The sequence below is a fragment of the Cololabis saira genome, chromosome 22 (assembly GCF_033807715.1).
Source record: "Cololabis saira isolate AMF1-May2022 chromosome 22, fColSai1.1, whole genome shotgun sequence".
Lineage (NCBI taxonomy): Eukaryota > Metazoa > Chordata > Actinopteri > Beloniformes > Belonidae > Cololabis > Cololabis saira.
Genome location: NC_084608.1, coordinates 19,322,048 through 19,342,146, shown reverse-complemented (window position 1 = coordinate 19,342,146; position 20,099 = coordinate 19,322,048). Strand labels below are relative to the sequence as shown.

Sequence of the window (20,099 nt, the reverse complement as noted above, 5' to 3'; positions counted from 1 at the left end):
CGTGTAAGACTCAGACAGATGAGAAAATGTTGGTAGTTAACATACCTGTCCACAGACAGAACAACAAGATCCTCCTGTTCAGCAAGCGCCTCCATGGTCTCCTTCAGTAGTCTGACTTTTTGTCCTCCACCGATTGAACGACCTACATCGCCCCCCTTCCATGTTTCTCCCATCCCCAAGACCTGAGAGAGAATGCATGACAAACTGTAGCTCATTTGGACTGAAAAAAAAAAAAAAAAAAAAAAAACATTTCAAAAAGGGCTTTAAAACCCCCACCCAGACTATCACTGCAATAATTTCAGCATCAAACAGCTGTAGTGCTGTTTGTGTTATGGTTTTGGTAGTTTCCTGTTTTATTTTGAAGCCCGTGTCTTTGTGTTTCAGTTCTAGTTTGACCTTCCTGTTTCCGATTGGCCCTGATTGTCTGCACCTGTGTCTCGTTAACCCTTGTGTATATCTGGTCTCGTCTTTCCCTTCGCTCCCTGCTGGTCCGTGCTCCGTACTGTTTCCTCCCTCTGTGGTTCCATGTCAGGTTTTGTAGTTTTGATTCATGTTGTGGGTTTTTGCCGTCCTGCTAGGCAGCGCTTTTTGGTTGATTAAATAATCACTATTTTTGGAACTCCTACATCTGGGTCCGACTCCAACCGCATTCCTAACAGTTTGTTTGTATTGTGTCTAAAGATGCTACCCATTTGTATTTTTGTCTGTCTGGCAGAAATTTAAATGTCTTGGTGGAAATTCATCCCTCACAAGGGGTTGAAAATCAGCACATTATGTGAAATTGGCCCGTTTAACTGTGACAATTTGGGTCTCACATAAACTAGACCAGCTCCTCCCCCCTGGTTCATACCGACTGGTGCTATCCTGAACTAACCCGCTCTCACCAGCTGCAACCAAAACATGCAGCCAAACTGACAATTCTGGAGTAACGGTCATAATTTGGGTTTTGTGCATTGCACTTTGGTTTTGGTTCATTGTATATTACATTTATAATTATTAGTATTACTTTGTCAGCTGTTTTTAACTTTTATGTTACTGTGCTTCTCTGTATATCATTCCACTCGGAGGATGGGTAATCTGTCTCTTGCCTCCCTTATTTCCTGCTGTGTGCAGCGGTGGAATCTGGTACAAAGCTGCATTTTGTCCAAACAGCACATCGTAGTGGAAATCAATATTACTTCTTTCATTCTTTTTACTTGAATCCCCTCTGAGTACAGAAAAATCCTATGTGGTATACACTTCAGGTACTGAAGCCTCCGCAGACCTATCGTACTTTCAGAAATGTCTGCTTTGTACATCTGAGCTCAAGGAGCTGATGAATAGATTAAGTTGCATTTCTGTGACTAATATTTTTATTAACATGGTGTTTTCAGCTGTCCAAACGAAAAGTAACGAAGTGAGAACAAAATCGAGAAGAGTTTCCTTATGGTTCATTACAATTTACTCTGGCATGACAACAATCAGAATGATTTTGGCACATGGATTGCATCATTTTGAGATTCACCCATCCATAGAGACGGACTACGAATAAGTACCTAGTGGCTGTGAAGCTATTCTTTCTTTATTTTTGGCTTATACCACTTCAGGGTATAAGGGGTCGAGGTAAACTCAAACTGATAACCCACATCAACGTCTGTGTACAGGGAATATCTATTTTTAAAGACAAAAAAATGTTGTTTTGGAGGTTTCTGTAAAGAGATCACAACACAAGTTAAGCCTTAAAAGGTACATGTGGAAAAGAGAGGTTTTAAATTGGTGCAACACATTATCAGGCGGGGGCATGTGAGGCAGCTGAGTCAGGCCAGAAAACAAGCTCCAGGCCAAGATATCCTCACAGAGGAACCAACATTGATAAGAGTGATAAAGTGATAAACTGTTTCCAATCAATCCTGCCAAGTTTGTGTCGTAAACATTTTTACAGAAATTTGTATGAGTTCAGTCCTGTCAGCTGAAACAAAAAAAGAATATTTGTAGAGAAACCTTTAGAAAAGGAGTCTTTACCTTCACAGTGTAGTTGAAATAGTTAGCAGACTGCATGAAGCGGCGGAAGCCATCAGTCTCCTCAGTTGCAACGGTTAAGACGAGCAGTTTTTCTGAAAAAAGATAGAAAAGTACAGTTTCTTAACCAAAGGTAAAAGTCATCATATATTCTTTGGCTACCAAATTGCAGGGATAGGCGGATACACGCTTGCAGATGTAAAGTAAGACGTTTAAGGCTGGAAAAAAGAAATAAAAATATGGTTTCAGTTAAAGGATGGTGTATATTGTTCTAGTACTTATGCTTAAATATAAGTCCTGAGAATTCAGTTTTTTTTTTTTAACCATGTCCCTTGTAAACCTCAAACCTCCGTCAACATCGTGGTAACTTTTTGGTTTAGCAGTCTAAACGTATGTCTCAAATTAACAACAAGAACTGTAGTTTTAATTCGATTCAGAGACAGAGGCATATTTTCAAAGACGCGCTCGCTGAAGTCATCTGTCGCGGGATGGAAGAATTCCCACAAACATTTCCAGTGGCCACGGGGGCTGAAGTCTGAGGTTTGATGAAGGGTTAACCAAGTACAAATTTTCGCCATAGTCTAATGCAAGGCTCAAGAGAAGATGAGAGTGGCCACTTCGCTAGTTTTCACTGGTCCTGTTTGGTTTGTAAAACAAGCTGCACAGCTTTATGCAGAAATATTCCATCTGTTGTTGAGAGCCAAGGAAGGAAATGCCCTGGATCTCTAGATGTTGTTCATCAAACACATGAAGGGGGACGACAAATGAAGTCCCAGATGACATCTCAATCTGTGTAAAATTCTCCTCTGTACTGGTTTCCAGACAGCCCAACAAAAACTAAATGACACCTTAATATCATTTTATTGGACTGCTTGAACACTAAAGTTTCCTTTCATGTTTCAAAAGCCATTTTGCCTTCTGTTTAATATATGCTCTCCACCAAACGTTTGTAAATGTTATATTACTGGTCGCTGCCACAAAGAAAAATAAAGCAGACTATTTCAGGATCCTATAAAGGCCTTGACTATACCATCTTCAAAACTGCAATCTTATAGTCCAATGATGCAATTTTTTTTAATTTGGTGCCTTCCTGTTGCCAGTAGAAGATGCCGTGACTATAAATGAATATTGGCCTCTAAATGTCTGCAGGCTGGGATACTTAGTGTGTCTAAAAGTTTGTCAAATATTTGATATTGCATGTGTTTATTAAAATGTTTGATCAATAGAAAAAGATCTACATTTACATTTACGTCCATGTTTCATAAAAGCTAAAACGCTTTTAAATTAGATGTAAATGAAATGATAATTAAAAATTGCAGACTTCATATTAGGTTCCATGCAAAGTATTTTACATGTGAATACCAGCAGTTTCATCGTTTCGCAGGCATATTCACAATAATTTGCTGTTTTGGGGCTTGATAACCAAGTTTGTAATTTTGTCTTTGCAAAAGACCAGCTGGTCCAACCAACATGTGAAAACGGTCTTTGCTGTGGAAGGTCACTAGTCAGACTTTTCCAAAAGAGATTTTTGAAGGTTTTTTTAAGGAAGAAAGTGTTATTTTTAGGTATGGCCATAAACAGAGTTTTGTAAAAGCCATGGCTGATATCATAAAGCTCAGACATTAAAGGTGCATAGCTATGTTTAGACCAGCCATGTCCTTTTGCCAAAATTTAAAAAAAGAACTTCTGGAGATTACAGATATGGTACATTGTCTGTGAAATATTATTAACTAATTGATACCAGAGTGGTAATTTGTTGCGGATATGGGGCAAATATAATGGCCAACAAATGTCTTAGATGCATATTTTGGCTGAGAACTGCTTACTTACTTCATACACGGGGAAAGAAATGCATTAAATCTCACAGCAATTCAGGGCAGTTCAAGCCACAGCTGAGATAAACATCTCACCTAACCATTATGAATGCTTTCATCTTTGAATAGGAGGCTAAAATGAAAACCATAACGCTCCACAAATACATGGCACACACCATGCAGCTGGTGTGAAGCCAACCTGGTTTCCTCCCAGTTGGGTTGCTGGACTCCAGCCATGGAGACAGAATTAGAAGCTCTGAAGGGAGCCTGGAGTGGAGCCTCTGCCTGTTTTGTGCCAGCTGAGGTGGTTCGAGCATCTGATTAGATCTCCTGGGTGCTTTTCTTTTGAGGTTTTCCAAGCAGCTGGAAGGAGCTAGATTGCTGGAAGTATTTTATATAAACTGACCTGGGAACAACTGGGAATGACACACTGGATGGATGGATGGATGGATGGATGGATGGATGGATGGATGGATGGATGGATGGATGGATGGATGGCAAGTGAGCCAAGCTGAATTCTACATTTACTCATTCTTAAAGGAGCATGAGGCTCCTTTAAGAAATGAGACTCATTAGCGCCACCCTTCGCCACGACGGCCGTCGGGGGTACTGCAGCCAACAGTGAAGCCGGCACGGGAGAACGGGGAGAACGCGCATGCAGCGTCATGTGACGTCACATCCACAGGACAGCGCGGGAAATTCGGCCTCCGAATTGCAGCACATTTTGCAGCACACAGCCTGTTCAAGGGAACGGAGAGATACGCTAGAGGAAACATTCTTTTTGGTTTGGAACGCTTCATCTGACATTATTACTAGAAAACTTAAAACGTATACGAATTTTTTTCATAAATCCTCCCTCAATCCTGCCTCATGCTCCTTTAAGCAACAAAAATACTTTTTGTACATAATTTGGGCCAAGACATCTTCATTAAGCTGCCATTGTTCATCTTTGGTCATTCATATAGAGTCAGACCAAACAGAGGCAACTCACAACAGCATCAGTCTGTGATTACACATTGCATCTTGGGATCAGCTGAATGCCAACAGCCTTGACGGTAAGAGGAGTGTGTTGAACCTGACTCACCCTTACACACACCAACTCAGCTCTGCAGCTACTTTAGTCTGTCCACAACCACCAGACATAACTGTGAAGGAGAGGAATACCAAACAATTTTCCTAAGAGAACCTTTTTGCAAAGGGTTTTGTACTTCAATTTACCAATCCCAAAAATGCAGACCAGCATAAATCTGATGGGTTAGAACGGCCAACAGCTGTCATTCAGGGCACTGAGAAATGTACCAAAGTAAAGATAATGGGCACACTGTACTGAACAGTCCTGTACATACAACTCTCTAAATGTGGGACAGAAATTATTGAGTTAGTGAGGGATTTCAGGCACAGCATGACTTTATTTAAACATCCCAGGTCTCGTTTTAAAGCAGAAAATAACAGCAGTGCCAAAGAGCCTCCTCATAACTCTCCCCTATTCCATTCTTGTAAATATGACTAAGCCATTCCTTTTTCTCAGTCTCACCTATGTCCTGACATCACTTTAATAGCCATCCCAGGCCCAGCCCTCATCTGACGCAACCGTTCTGCTGGAAACAGTTCCTGTCTGGCTTTGTCCTAACTCACTAACCAGAGGAAAAAATAAGCCGACTCCCAAGAATGTGAGTCTAACATTAAGCACTGCACAGAGGAGAGGGGGACGTCTTGTGAATAACAGGTGTTCTCTGTTCTTGTTCTTGGCTTGACAGAAGACGATGTTGGAACATAATATCATGTGGGAGATGATGTTTTCTTCATCTGGGAAACACATTGCCCTTACAGCTCTGTATAACAGGTGATGGTTACAGGAGAAATTTACAAGCTTCCTTCCTCAGCACCAGACAATGGCAGGGATAAAATTGAGGCCCAGCTCAGACGAATTCAAAGGTCAGATCAGGCAAAATAAAAATGTGCTTTCTTTAAGAACTGGTGTTTGGCGTTGCTTAAATACGGAAACGATAATGCCTACTTTTGCATTCTTTTGATGTAGTTAAAAACAAAGAGCAAAAATGGTCAGAAATGGAGCGATTTTTAAGCTCTTTGACCTTCTCGTGACCCATTCACCTCGGCGACATTCGGCTGGGATTTCTTGTCAAAATTAGAGAACTTTGATGACAGTTCAATGTTGCACAAGGGTGTTGTTAAAACCCAAGTGCATATTCAGTATTTCTCCTCACAACAAACTCAGTTTTTTTTTTTTTTGCTTTTCCCATAAAAATGTGATCCGTTGCCAGTCGCTGTATAAACTTGCACAATGAAAGACAGCGGTGTGCTTCAGCTTGTGATTTTGTGCCTTGTCAAGTTTATAAAATGTTTACTGATTTCGAATTTTCTTTGGACTAAATTACAAGGAACTGTGCACTTTGTCTAGCCCACTAAAATAACAACATGCGCAACTTGTTATACTATGTAAACCTTTTTCCATCAAGAAACAATACACAAACACTTAATAGTTATTGCTTTGCAACTTCGCACTCGTCTTACGAAGTCACATAATTTACTCTAAACATCCAGGTCACACGAGTGCTTCCTGACAAGCAAGCTCCCTCTTAAGTATTCCCTGCAGATGCAAACTATCTTTGACTTACAAGAGGTAGTGTGACTTACTAGGTAGTGTAAACTTTAGTGTGTCAGAGTCGCTCCTGTAGTTTCTTGTGCTGGCCCCCCCTTCTCCTCCCTTTTCTCTCTTTTGTCCATGTTGCAGCATCCTTTGCCGGACACCGGAACCTGCAGTGTGGGAGTGAGGGGGGCAGGGTAACAGCCCGGGCAGGTGGGGGAGAAGGTTTGTCCGTCAAGACTCCTCTCCTTGGCCCTGCCCCTTTTCAACCCTTCCCCGACCCTGCACCCCAACCTGGGACCTGATGATTGGGCCGGAGCTTCGGGAGCTGCGTGCTGGCCTGCGGTCCCCACCCCTGGTCATCCCGTTGCTGCTTCCACCTGCCTGCTGTGCTGTTGCCGTCCCTGACCCACCAGTCTGGCCCTCGGCAGGAGGGTCCCCCCCTACGAGCCTGGTCCTGCTCAAGGTTTCTTCCCTCCTAAAGGGGAGTTTTTCCTTGCCACTGTTTGGCTTAAGGTTTTTCTCCCACTATGGGAGTTTTTACCTGCCATTGTTTATGTAATAACTGCTCGGGGGTCATGTTCTGGGTATGGGTCTCTGGAAAGCGTCTAGAGACAACTCTGTTGTATTAGACGCTATATAAATAAAATTGAATTGAATTGAATTGAAGAGCTGCATCATATAGTGCAGTTCTGACACCACATTTACTTTCTCAGCACTCAAATCTCATCTGCGGCTTTTCCATACATAACCTCTGAAATCCCTTTTGGAGTCACAGTCTTCTTGGCTACGCAACATTATAATATATCCAAAGACAGCTCAAGGCGCCATGGGACGAATCCAGTATACCAATTCAATTCCAAACCAAAATGCATCTGTCGAGATTTTGTATCATGATAGTTCCAAATGGTGTCAGTAAAAGAACCCTCTTTGAATATAATGCTTGCCAAACTGTCCTTGCAAAACTAAAATTTGTTGGGTTAGTAAAAAGATCTCTTTTAAAGCTGATTGTATGGTTGCATAATGTTTTCAGGGCATGCTTATTGAGACTTAAATGTCAGATAAGCAGCCAGTAACTTCAAATGTTCTGTGAAATGTGTATTACAACCACTTAAGTTTAAATAGTGGTATTCTGTTGATTTTGAACAATATATAAGGCTTTTCTGTGGATTTCCTTCATACATTTAGCCAGTACTCACATTAGGGAATCCATACCATGCCTAAACATGACTGGACCCTTTAAGTTTAGTTCACTTTAGTGGTAAAACAACCAAACTAAAAAATGCTCAGCATTGTGATGTAGAATGGATTTTTTTAAGCAAAAATGTGAAAAACATGAGTATGTTTCCTCTGACCCCAATAAGCCTACCTATGTAGTTCCTTGGTGATGTCTTTGAGAGTACTCTGAAGACCCTTCACAGGCTACAAATTTCAGATGTCTCTGTTAAACTCATAATCCCTGGTTAAAAATTATCTGTTTTGAGCGATTTGATTGTTTGCAAATACAAGTGCTTGTAGTCCTGGGCGGTATACCGGTTCATACCGAATACCGAATACAACTGAACGATATTCTGGGTTATTGTGAATAAGTAGAATAGTTTGACTTCCATGACTGTTTTGTTTGGCTTTATGTGTTTTACCATGCACTTTATAAACCGGTGCGACTTATGTATAAAAATAAACCTGTTGATATTACGTCTTATAATGCGGTGCGCCTAATGGTCCGCAAAATATGGTACATTAAAAGGCTGGCGAGACGATGGCTGCAGATGTTGTGGAACCATCATTGCAGAGAATTATGTTCAAATTAAATCTAACAAACTGCTTTTCAAGTGTGTTTACCATGTTAGGGAACAAAATTAGTTAGATCCTGGAACCAATGAGATTTGGCCAGATATACGTGTCCAAGTCTCATGACTCAGGAAAGAAAACATGGTTTGGACTTAACCACAGCCTTTGGCAAACCTACATGACTGATAAAGTAGCAGCATGCAATGAAATTATGGAAAGACCAACTTCCTTTGAGCAACAAATGATCAGATACAAAATGTTTGTGGTTTGTAGAATAGTTGAAGGCCAATATTATGATGTAGAGACGGGAAAATCTGACTTTACAAAGTTTTCTTACTGCATGCAGGTCTAGCGTGAAGTTAGAACTCTCCCCGTTCCCTTTTTGTGCAACATTCAAACCCTAATCAGTTTATATTAATTATGATATCTCTGCTTTATAAATTACAGGGTAAAGTGAGTTCAACTGAAAACAGGCAGGTATGAATGTCAGGCATGGGATTAGTTTACACAGTATAAGGGAGAGAAACCGTTTGAGGACAATGTAGCTAAAAACAAAAAGAAAAAGCTATGCATTCTGTCTTTCTAGGCCCATGTTTAATCTGGTAACTACTGCACAGTAGGATATTTGTCCAAGATGCGTTTTAGTGCTGACAACATAAGCACACTAACAATAAGGTACAGTTAAAACTGAGATGTCAGCACAGGACAGCTGGATTTCGTACAGATGGGTTCTTTTGAGGATGAGTGTCCAGTCTAAGTAAACAGCATATTTTCTTGGCAGTACTGTATGAAAAGCCCTGCGAGGACAGGAATGTAGCTCAGACAGAGCTGCTAAAAGTCTCCTCCAAGAAAGACATTGACGGCCAGTGATCTTTCTTTTGCACTCATTTTCAGTACCACATGGGTTCAGTCATCTAGGTAAACTTTCACACTTCGATGAGCAAAGGTTTTGGCTCAGTGGCTGGGCCTTCGCTTATGTAAGCATTTCTTGCCTAAAAGGAAAGAGGTATCAAGGGAATATGGCATGGGTTTGGACATAATCATAACAGAATTGTCTTGTTCCTGGCCTGTCAAGACCAACCCCTGTTCTATTTTGATCATCCAAGTAAATATGGTTTTTACCTCAAGGCCAACCAAAATTGTCAGTTCGAGGAAAGTACAAGTTGTTTAATGCATTTTGTGACCATTTTTGGAGATAATACGACTTGGATCACCAGTGTGACTTGCAACTATGCCTCTTTTATTTGTTTTTCTTTAAACTCTCATCATATCTGACCCAAAGCCATAAAAAGCTGGTGATGTAAGGGAAATACTTTAAAACCAGCCCAGAGAAACCTAAAAAGCAGGTATTTTTACATGACCTTTGACCTTTTCTTTCATTACTGACAATTGTAGCCCACCAACACATTGCAGGATTTGTCATACTGGGTAAATCACATCCTTTTTTATAATTCATCCAGCAACATATTCTGACATCTGTTGGGATGGAGCCAGACTAGGTCTGGCGCTGTGGTAGAAAACGTTATGGGGTTTTAAACTAATGACTGTATCATGACTAGACGCAGGGGATTGCTGAGGGAAACCTTTGTTTAGCACTACAATACGGTGTTAAATTTGCAAATATAACTTAAAACCCTGCTACCCATCAAGACTGCCTTCAGCAATAAGTTCAAAAGCCAGTGCATTGTAAGAGTGCCCTTGAGCAAGGTCATTGGTGTTTGAATGATTGATGCAGAATGTAAACAGAGATTTGAGAACTACGTACGCTGGCACTAAAACTATATCTTTTCAGATGTCAGATGTAGTTTTCAACAAAACCAAATTATGGACACATTACAAAGGTCTGGCTAAGGAAAATTATGTGGAGAAGATGTGGTTTTAGCTTTACCGTCCAAACTTTTTTTTCTTTCTCTTTTTGGAATGTGTTGAAAGTCTGAAATACTGTAGATGCACATTAACAAATGAAATGAAGTTGATGTAATGAAATTTGAGATATTTTGAATTTGACATTGCCTCTGTACTGGAAAAGAAGTAAGTATAAGAATTATTATTATCTTTATCTTCTTTTTTTCTGCTTTGTCCATACTGTGTCCTTGGTTGTAAAGTTTCAATAAGGGTTAGGGTAAGGAGAGATTTTTTAAGGACAACAGCAATATTTATTTATTAACGAAACTTTATCACAATCGGAAATTAGATTTCACTGAAGCGTATGTGGATTCCTGTTAAAAAAACAACATCTTGCTAAACTTGTTCACACGGCCTTCATGTATGACAATCTGTGATTGTCTTGTCTACCACCATTGAATAAAGTATAAATCATTATACTTTATTCAACGCTAACATGATTTATGGACTGAAGACTTGTTCCTGCCGCAGCTGAGGACCCACAAGCTTTTCAAGTTCCTCCTCTTCCCAATGTTCGCCCTTACTACTCGCCATCTGATGCCATTTGACCGCTTTGTCAAATCTTTTTGTTTTGTTTTTTATGGTAAGAAAGGAAAAAAATAAAAATAAATCAGCCGGTTGCTCACGCAACATCTCAGGGCTCAGAGACTCATCTGGGCCGACCATGGATCATCTGTGCGCCATTAGAGCTGTTAGATTCCCGTTTAATGAACAAACCTCCAATGGACTACCATTGTAGAGAAAATATGCCATGTGATTCTGATAACAATGATTATTGGAAATAAAGAGCTGCTTCTAATAAGGGCCGGCACCCTTTGTTATCAACGTAGGTAAAGGCTTTGGCACATGGAAATGAGAGTACATTATTATTTGAAGAGATTGCAGAAAGGTGCATTTAAAGGGATTATCATGATCAGAAATTAATGAGACTTTGTTGCTACATTTTATTGAAAATAAGAGTACCTAAAAGCACCTGAAGTGGTTTAAAAGTTGCTACATAATATTGGCAGCAGTTTAAATCCTTTTGTTCATACACATTCCTCCTGCGTATGATCATGGATTGACTGATGTTTTAGAGTGATGGTCCAGTGCTGATTTTACTGTAGGATTTACTCTGCTGGATATCTGAAAAAATGCATATAGGTGAGTGGGTTGCCAATGTACTTGGGTGACGGATAATATACCTGGGCAGCCTGCCAAAATATATACATTTAGTCACGCAGTAATGTTGTTAAGACCTACAGTCCGTCTTCTTATTCACATGCACTTCACAGCTCCAACATACCGTGTGGAAAACTGTCTTCAACTACTCATGAACGCATGCTAGCAAACCAAAAGTTGCTTCCAAAGTTCTCCAGCTTTAGAAAACATTGAAGCACAGGCAGATTTGAAAGTAAAGCATTACTTGGAGTAATAGTCCAAGCCAGGGGCCCTTGGACATGCAGACATTCCTTTTAACCCAGAGTTACAAATTAATGTAGTTAGGTGAGTACTCCATGTGTTAGCAGTTAGGCTTTAAAAAAAAAACAAAAAAAAAATACAATTTAAGGGATGGATGGACATGGGACCAGGAAACACAATTGTTCGCAGACTGTTAACTCAGTCATTAGTTGTTGTTGACGTATGGGTTTTGTTCATAGTAGTTTTACAAAGACATATTAATCAATTATAGACACTACTTCCATAATCCATGAATCATGCATCGTACCCACAGAAAAGGCTGTGTTTGCAATTACACGTGTCAAACCACAAGCACTTCAGCCTTGGTATGTGGCATGATGTCACCAGCATTGTGCCAGGAAACTGTATTTTGGTCTCATCAGACGTAATTTTGAATGAGGAATAGTTTGTTTAGTTTATCCTGTGAAGGAGGCTCTAATGTTTGCGTCATGTGAGGGCTCCTGCAGCTAGGACAATCATTTCCTCTGGCTTTACTGGAGCTTCAAATTCCTCTGTGCTGAGAGAAAACACTAAAACGTCAACATGAAGAACTTTGATCTTTACAATTTAACACTGTGCTCTAATCAGCGTGTGTGTTTATGGTTTGTGCTGGATAAGTGTATGTGGAAAACAAAACACTGCTGTACAAAAAACTTTGATAACATCTGCTACAAATTAGATATAAATCCAACAAATTAAAACAGTTGCTTCCAAAAAGGCCTATTTTGGCACCTATAGTTTGGCACCTATAGTATAGCCATGTTAGCTCATTCAATGCTGACCTTGTCATTCCTTTTTTTTAAATGTATCTTTATTTTTTTCAAGTTTTGTCTTACTCTTCTTTTATTTATTGGCAGGTGGCAAACAGGAAAAGTTGCCCACTATCACAAATAAGTGGTATTATTGAGTGGTAGTTAATAAAGTCAGTAGATCCTACCGGGTCCCGCATTGCTACAATTGGGGCCCATTGGTTTTACCCCAGACCGTGACCTATGAAAACACAAGTATTGATGAAAGCAAATAAACTGAAATGATTAGCTCATTAAAATAAAGAGATGGTTTTACTGCAATATAACTGTCAGTGTCCTGCAATTTTGCTGTGTTAAAGCTTCATTTGACCATTTGTTAATGCATGAGTTATTTGAATCATCAATCCAGTCAAAAACCCTGAAGAAAAAGTTGTTTTGTCTCCAGTATTAATGTGTAATAATTTAGAGTGTTAAAGTTTGCATTTATTTCACTTTTTTTTAGTCTGTAATAGTAATGCACATCAACAGCTACTCAGTCATTGGGCTCAAGCTATCACCCCTTTGATGACTTCCTCAATAAAACATGATTTTTGCTGAGATGTTACTTTCACTACAGTAGAAACAATAAATGAACTGAAGACAAACCTGCTTTTTATCCTCATCTGGGGACATCATCTGCACCTCAAAACAAAACATGTATATACATATAAATAAACCCACTGCTCGTCTGTGTCTGTCCATTAATGTGATTCAGACTTGTGCCATGTTCAGTGTGACCTCGTCATATTGTCTCCCACATCACCAAGAATCTGGATGTGATCCAACAAGTTTAGCTGCCAGATTAACGGAGAGAAAGTGCGTGTCTGAAAGAGGCCTATTGTGGTAGTTCGCAGAAAATTCCTCAAAGTCAGTCAAGTAAAAAACAGACAGCACAACACATGCTTGGCCAGAAAGGAGGCATGGAGCAAACCTTGTGGTGATAGAGTGACAATGTTTTAAGGCATGATTATAGCCTGGGCCTGCCAAACGGTTTTGTTAGTTGGACTGGCATTACAGGCGAGAACCATTATACGGTAAACAAGCCATGGACAACCCTAGGTGGAGTTTCCTCATCTAAAAAGCGTTCTCTGCTGACACGTCAGTGAGGTCAAGGAAGGTCTGCTCAAGAGATGCTCTCTTCCAGGGGATGGTTGAAAAATTCATCAATCCATGAGAGACAGAGTTGTCCTTGCCTTCGTTTAGCATTCACAAAGAAAGTGTGTCAGCAGCTGTCAGCCTTAACGCCTATCTGATGATATAGAGAAGTGGTGGACCAGTGGCATCTTCATGCTCAAGGCAACATGACCACTAAAGAATGATAAATGAAGGCTTGATTTTCTATGAACCTCACATTGAGACAAAAATATTGTAAAATGACTCTGAAAGCAGCTAAACTCACTTTAAATCAATCAAGAATAAAACAACGCTTTATTTGGTTCCTGTGTTGTAGCAAATTATTGGATCGGCAGCTGGATGAGGAGTTGTACTCAGAAATAAGCCGAGGCACAACCCCACACTATAAGACCTTCACAGTAAATCCAACACTTAGGAATAAGTGAAAGGCTCCTTTCAGGTGGCTGGACAGTGGGGGTCTACGCAGCCCCAGTTTTTGTAACTTTCCAAAACTGACAAACCAACAGCCGCGTCCGTTGTTCACAGTGACCGGCCAGGTGCACACTGGTGAGAAACAGCCAGAGCTCCACATTCCTAGTCCCCCCACTGCCCCTGTTCACTGCTGAATCACACCGTTTGTATGGGACCTGCAGTGGACGTGTGCTCTCAAGGGAGAGTTGGAGGAGAGGTATGAAAATGCAAATGACGTCTAGCATGTTTGCCCCACAAAAGGAAAGACCTTTGTGAAACAGCATGAGCAGCGTCTCTTGTTAACTAGAAGGAAGATACTGTCATGTTTCTTGTTCTAAAAAAGTATAATCAGGCTAACTCGCAGCATAATCCTAACTCAAAATTTCACTTGAAAACTTCCTGTGACTTCATCTTGGAACAAAATTAAAGCTGTTTGATTGAAAAATAAAGTGTGAAATATAGCTTTGAGCTGATATTCAACGCTGTTGCAACACACAGTCTTTGAAACCAGCTGGAAACTGATGGAATCAAGTTGTGGTACAGATTTGGCCCTGGATAGCTCAGTGGGTTGAGCGGGCGCACCATATGCAGAGGCTATTGCTTCATGCAGGCGGCACAGGCTCAAATCCTGGCCTCTTGCTCTTTACAGAGTGTTTTCCCCTTTCTCTCTCTCTCTCTCTCGCTCTACCCTTTCTCTGTCCAGCACCTTTCAAAATAAAGGCCACTAGAGCCACAGAATATCTTTTATATGTATTTCTATATGATACAGCTCTGATTCATTTGGAGATTTGATCTTTTGCCTCGTACTAACCCTACTAGACTATTTCCTTTTCAGAAAAAAAGCATTGTTGTAACTCATTTAAACGTTTTGGGTAATATACTGTAGATGTTTTACTTTTTTTACAGTTTTTGCAAACAACTCCATTTTTATCTTGATATCAGAATCAGTAGGTTTGTATCAGAATCAGATTGAAACAAAAAAAGGGGAAATTATGTAGAAATTTCAGAATCAAAATCGACTTTTTGGCAGGTTTGCACAAACAAACACGGAATTTGATTTAGAAGACTGTCTTTCAAGGTTCAGTAAAAAATAACTAATTAATAATTAAACAAAAGGTAGAGTTTTTTGTTTTTATTTAAGGACAGTATAAAACATAAAACTATTATTTACAGACATGGGGATGTTGCACAAAATCCTAAATTCAAGATGATATTGATGGATTAAATTCCATTTTCATTAAATTAAACGTTTGTAGCAGAAGAGGCATTTGATTGGGGCATTGTCCTGCTTGTGTTGCACATCAAAACACTGTAGGGTGACATGCATTCTTTAAACAATGTTTATATTTGACAGCTGACTTGAGAAATTGTGTATTTTAAACCAAACCAAAGTAGTTTTATTGCTTAAATGTCACAAAACTGCAAGAAAAGGGGAAAGAGGATAATGGAAAGTCCTTCTCACGACTTGAACCCCAGGTTTTTTCTGGGTGTTAGGCGCCCATGATGTAATGCAGAAACAATCCCCTCATTGCAGATTTTTTTTCTTTTGAAAAACAGTCACAGAATTTGACATCTGTACATTTACTTTTCGGATCAGGTTGACGCTAAAGTTATGACACTGACTTGTTCCCCTGTAGTGAACATGTGGGTCTGACTCACAGTGGCTTGTCTTCCCTGAAATCCCAATCTCCCAAGAAGCAGGAAGACTTTAACAAGTAAACGTAATAGGGCTTGTTGACTTTCGGCCACTGTTTGGAAGACTTACTGACTTACTGAGTCAAAACCAGATGGAGGGAAAAATTAAACAAAACTTTATTTAGTGAACGCAGCTCTTGAGTGAAAGGATTAAATAATAAGATGAAAGCACAGTTATTATAATAACCACATCCATATTAAAAACATAGGTCATTGTGCCACAGGCTAGAGGTTTTAAGATCCCTGTGATTGTGTAAAAGGATTTTAGGCCAATTTGGAGCAATTTAGCTGCAGCGACATGTTAATAGGGGAAGGATTTTCAAAGAAGTCTATAAAATTGAGACAGAGATTGCTGGAGGGGGTGCAAACTTCTGCATGTTCAGTATAGGATGACTTTTGTGGCTGAGGAGCTGCAGAAAGAGCAGTTACAGTATATGCTAAACTCCTGAACCTTCAATTATAACAGATTTACAAGCACCTTCTGTGTCTCAATCTCATGCTTGACTGCTAATAATCACTTTTCCCCCCCATTCTTTTCTCCAAATTCAGCTGTATGTTGCTAATGGCTTTCACTCCTGCAGTCAGAGACGCGTTTGCAGTTGGTTTATTCTCGCCTTAAAAACTTTACAGCCATATGTATATAAAAAAGTCTGCACCGCAGCGCAGTCCAATAAAAAAAAGAGTTAAAAAATATACATTTAGATGTCTAACAAAAGAGTGTGACAAACCGCAGACGGGCTCCTTTGTGTGGAAAAAGCATCATTTCACGCCACAACATATGTCGCTCCAGACATGATCGGATTCCCACAGAGGAGCCGCAGGCAGCAACCTGCGCACTGACATCAGCAGCCGGGAAATTACAGCTCAAGGCAGATTTATGGTTCCGCGTTACACCAACGCAGAGCCTACGGCGAACGGTGCGCGTCGCCGCGAACCCTACGCCGTAGGCTCTGCGTCGATTTAACGCGGAACCATAATTCAGGCTTCAGAAACACAGCAGTCCTTATTTGTCCAGTCTGCATGACATCTCCGAAGTTCAGCCGAAGCATATGTGATTCCCCAGCTCTGCCACACATGAGACGGCATGAAGCTTCAGGCTGGATGAAGAGGCTCCAGACTCTGTTGGAGTTCAGGGAACTCACTCTCTCTCTCACACACTTATACACTCAAACACACACACATGCGCGCAAAGTTTTGTGGTGGATTTACCTTTAGGGATGGGCGCAGGAGTTTGGGGGACATCAGTAGGGAAGATGCAGTTCGCAAACGTGATCCAGCATGAAAACAGCAAGCAAAACCTGAGGTACTCCATGGTTGTTGTAGGATGATCAGCCCTGCAGGGTCTCACTCACGATGACGCAAATAATTCAAGGGGAGAGAAGTCGATGAACATGTCCCGGAACAGACGAGCTGGTCCGGAGCCCCCTTGAGACGACTTTTTCTTTAGCTCCGGGGGAAATGGTGGTGGCCTATATAAGCACTGGGATGAGGAGAAATTAGAGAGCAGCGGGTGCGGTTCCTTAATTGCAGCAGCCAGTCACTTGAGTTCCCGGTGAAGGCTGCGCTCCGCGCTGGAGGAGGAGGAGGAGGAGGATAACGGGACTCGTGCGCTCAGGGAAGTCCTGGGAGAGAGCGCCACCAAACACAGCTGTATTTGTACCCCCCACCCACCGACTGAAGTATCCCTCCCCCTGGTCGGTCCCCGGTCCCCTCCCCCCCGGCCCCTGGCTGACCAACACTGCTCCACCTCAGCACAGAGCGGCCCATTAGAGGAGACCGGGGAAAGCACGCCAACGCAGTCAAAGGAAGAGCCTTCCTCTTCATTCCACCCATTCTTTATCCGTTATTATTTTGTCTACAAAGTGTACAAACTTTAGTCCCAAAATCAGTAGTGGAAATGTAAAATTACTGATCAAAACTGCATGAAATATTTGAACTGCATGATCTTTCAAAGAAGTTAATATAATCCTAAAACTAATGCAACCCCTGTCCCTGTGACGTTAAGGCCCAATCCCAATACTCTCCCTACTTTCTTTCACTAGCCCTACTTTCTTTTATTAGCCCTACTTTTCTTCACTACCCCTAAAAAAGAAGGGACAGATTTTAGGGCACTTGAAATCTTCCCATGTCCCAATACTCCCACTACTCCCACTTTCAGCACCACCACTAATCAGGAAGCTGAGAGCCAAAAGCTGTTTTAATTTCAGCTGTAGCGCTGTTAATATGCCACTTTATTAAGTTTTAATATTTTTTCAGGCGTAAAAGTAACCGTTAAGATCCCCAACCTGGGCTCAGTTTATCCAAATAACGCCTGTTAAGAAATTTGACATGATGTTTTCGGAGATGATAAGCAACTAAGCAGCAGCAGCCCGAGTACAGACGTGAACGCCCTGCGCCATCGTCCCGGGGAGAAACTTGCTGCTCTGTTGAGAATTACCGCTGGCTGAAATAAATCATTTAGGAAGATAAATGTTGGTTTAATAGATGAAATCTAACAGTTGTAGCTACGCCTGTTAAGAAATTTGCTCCGAAAATTTCGAGATTTCTGCCTGCCGGCTCCGGAGCTGATTTATGGGTCCGCGTTAAATCGACGCAGAGCCTACGGCGTAGGCAGGGTGCGATTTGTGAGAAAACCAGAGGGGGGGATAATTTTGAGAAACCTTTTTTTCCAGAAAAATTACCACACAACAGCGGGCCAACAGTATAGACTATATGAAAACTTGTTTCTTGTGTAAACCTTACACTTAAGCTACATAACGTAGGCAGTAGGCCTATTTTGAACATGAACTGAATCACTGCATATAGAAATATTTTCTCCTAATATTGTTTTTAAATGTGGCAAATAAAAATAAATAAACAAAATAAATATTTTTTTAATTCTTTCTCTATCAGTTTAACAGAAATCATGAAACAATGTGCTGTCAAAATGTTTTTTGTTTTTTTTCATTCGTTTTTTGTGGTTAATCGGGTATAGGTCAGAGTCTGACCGTCAGACTAAAACATACGGTGGCCGACAAGGGCAAAACGCACTGCAACGGCCTAATGCGTCTCAGTTAAGGAAAACGGCTTCAAGTACAGAAACGATTCAAATTCACAAACTCAAAACAAGGTACAAAAAGAGGAACGTGGTGCAAATAAAAAACGTGCTGCAAAAAACAAAGACAAATGCAGCAGCATCAAACGCGCTGCAAATAGAGAAACGATGCAAAGCACAAAACGATATAAAACGAGAAACCATCTTCAAAAGAAAAACGCTTCATAACCGGTTACCAAACCTGCAGGGGGCGCTCTCAGCGTAACAGCTCAATGGACAGACACACGGGATGTAGAGAGAAATGTTTTTTGCACCTTGACACTGTGTATTTATACACAGTGGGAAGATGCCTTTTTTCCCTCCTCCATCCCAGAGTCATCCTTCCTTCAAGAATGGCGTCCATAGTCAAAAATGGTGCCAGCGGTGTTAACCGGAGTCATATTCCTTGTCTGACATGTCTAACTCGGCTAATAAAGTTTATTCTGATTATAATTTTAATCATTTAGAAAGTGTTAACCCTGAAACAGAGCGGAGCTGTGGAGGTTTAAAGTGTTGTGACCAGGTAGTGCAGTGAAGTAAATAAGGATATGACTGCTGTGGGATGGAGCCGTAGGTCCCGGCTTACACAGCCTCTGTAGCCTCCAACCCTCCCAGCACGGGAGAGACAGATGGAAGCAGAAAAGCTGAACATTTCCTTCCAAGGCTGTTATGCCTCCATTTCACTGTGGGAGGTAGAAACAGTTGGTCTGACCGAGCATTCCCATTCACTTCCAGCGAATTCTCTCTCGTAAAGCGGGTCTGGTACTTTTCCATTCAAGGCCATTTCCACCATTCCGATTTTTTTGGGTCAGAGAGGAAAAGAATGGATATGGCTGGCTAGGCGATGTAAAAGAGGTCTGATCGGGAAGTGGGGAGGGCTGTCTGAACCGGCAGATAGTGTAACAGAAGGGACGATGGCTGCAAACTCCATGGAGAGAAATAAATCAGTTTGTCGTGGAAACATCATTCAGGCCCAGTGACAGTTTGCTTAAGTAACAAGCAAACAAAGGAAAACAAACAACAAACAAACACGCTTTCTGACCACAGTGGTTGGAACAGATGCTTCTAGCTGGACTGGTCATATTACAGACTTTGTCACTTGACTTGGAGCGCTAAGTGCTCAGTGAACCTGCTGCTGTGATTAGCAACCTGGAGGAACCTTCACCAGCTCCATCTCGGCTGCTAGTGAAGACTCTCCCTCCTGCTGCCGCGATAACAACACAAACATCGGCAGCAAAGGAAAGAAACTGAGGCAAGCGATGGTGTGGTTGTCCCACAGGAATCACGGAGGCGCCTTAATACATTTTTTTTTTGCCACTTGCCATCCTGTTTTATTCAGCGCTGACTGAACGGAGCAGTTGGGGACTGCAGAGCAGAGGAAAGGAGGGCCGTCTTCAGAGTTTGGA

General features: G+C 41.1%; 1 protein-coding gene across 2 annotated transcripts in view; it reads right to left on the bottom strand.

Moving 5' to 3' along the window:
* Nucleotides 1-17,260, bottom strand: part of plod2 (procollagen-lysine, 2-oxoglutarate 5-dioxygenase 2) — a 41,205-nt gene extending 23,945 nt beyond the window's left edge. For both annotated transcript variants that reach the window (XM_061713056.1, XM_061713057.1), the window contains exons 1-3: nucleotides 16,830-17,260; nucleotides 2,002-2,093; nucleotides 46-182 (exon numbers count right to left, since the gene is read on the bottom strand). In XM_061713056.1, coding sequence (XP_061569040.1) covers nucleotides 46-182; nucleotides 2,002-2,093; nucleotides 16,830-16,932 — 332 coding nt within the window. In that variant the 5' untranslated portion in view covers nucleotides 16,933-17,260. The remainder of the gene's footprint in view (nucleotides 1-45; nucleotides 183-2,001; nucleotides 2,094-16,829) is intronic.
* Nucleotides 17,261-20,099: the final 2,839 nt, after the last annotated feature.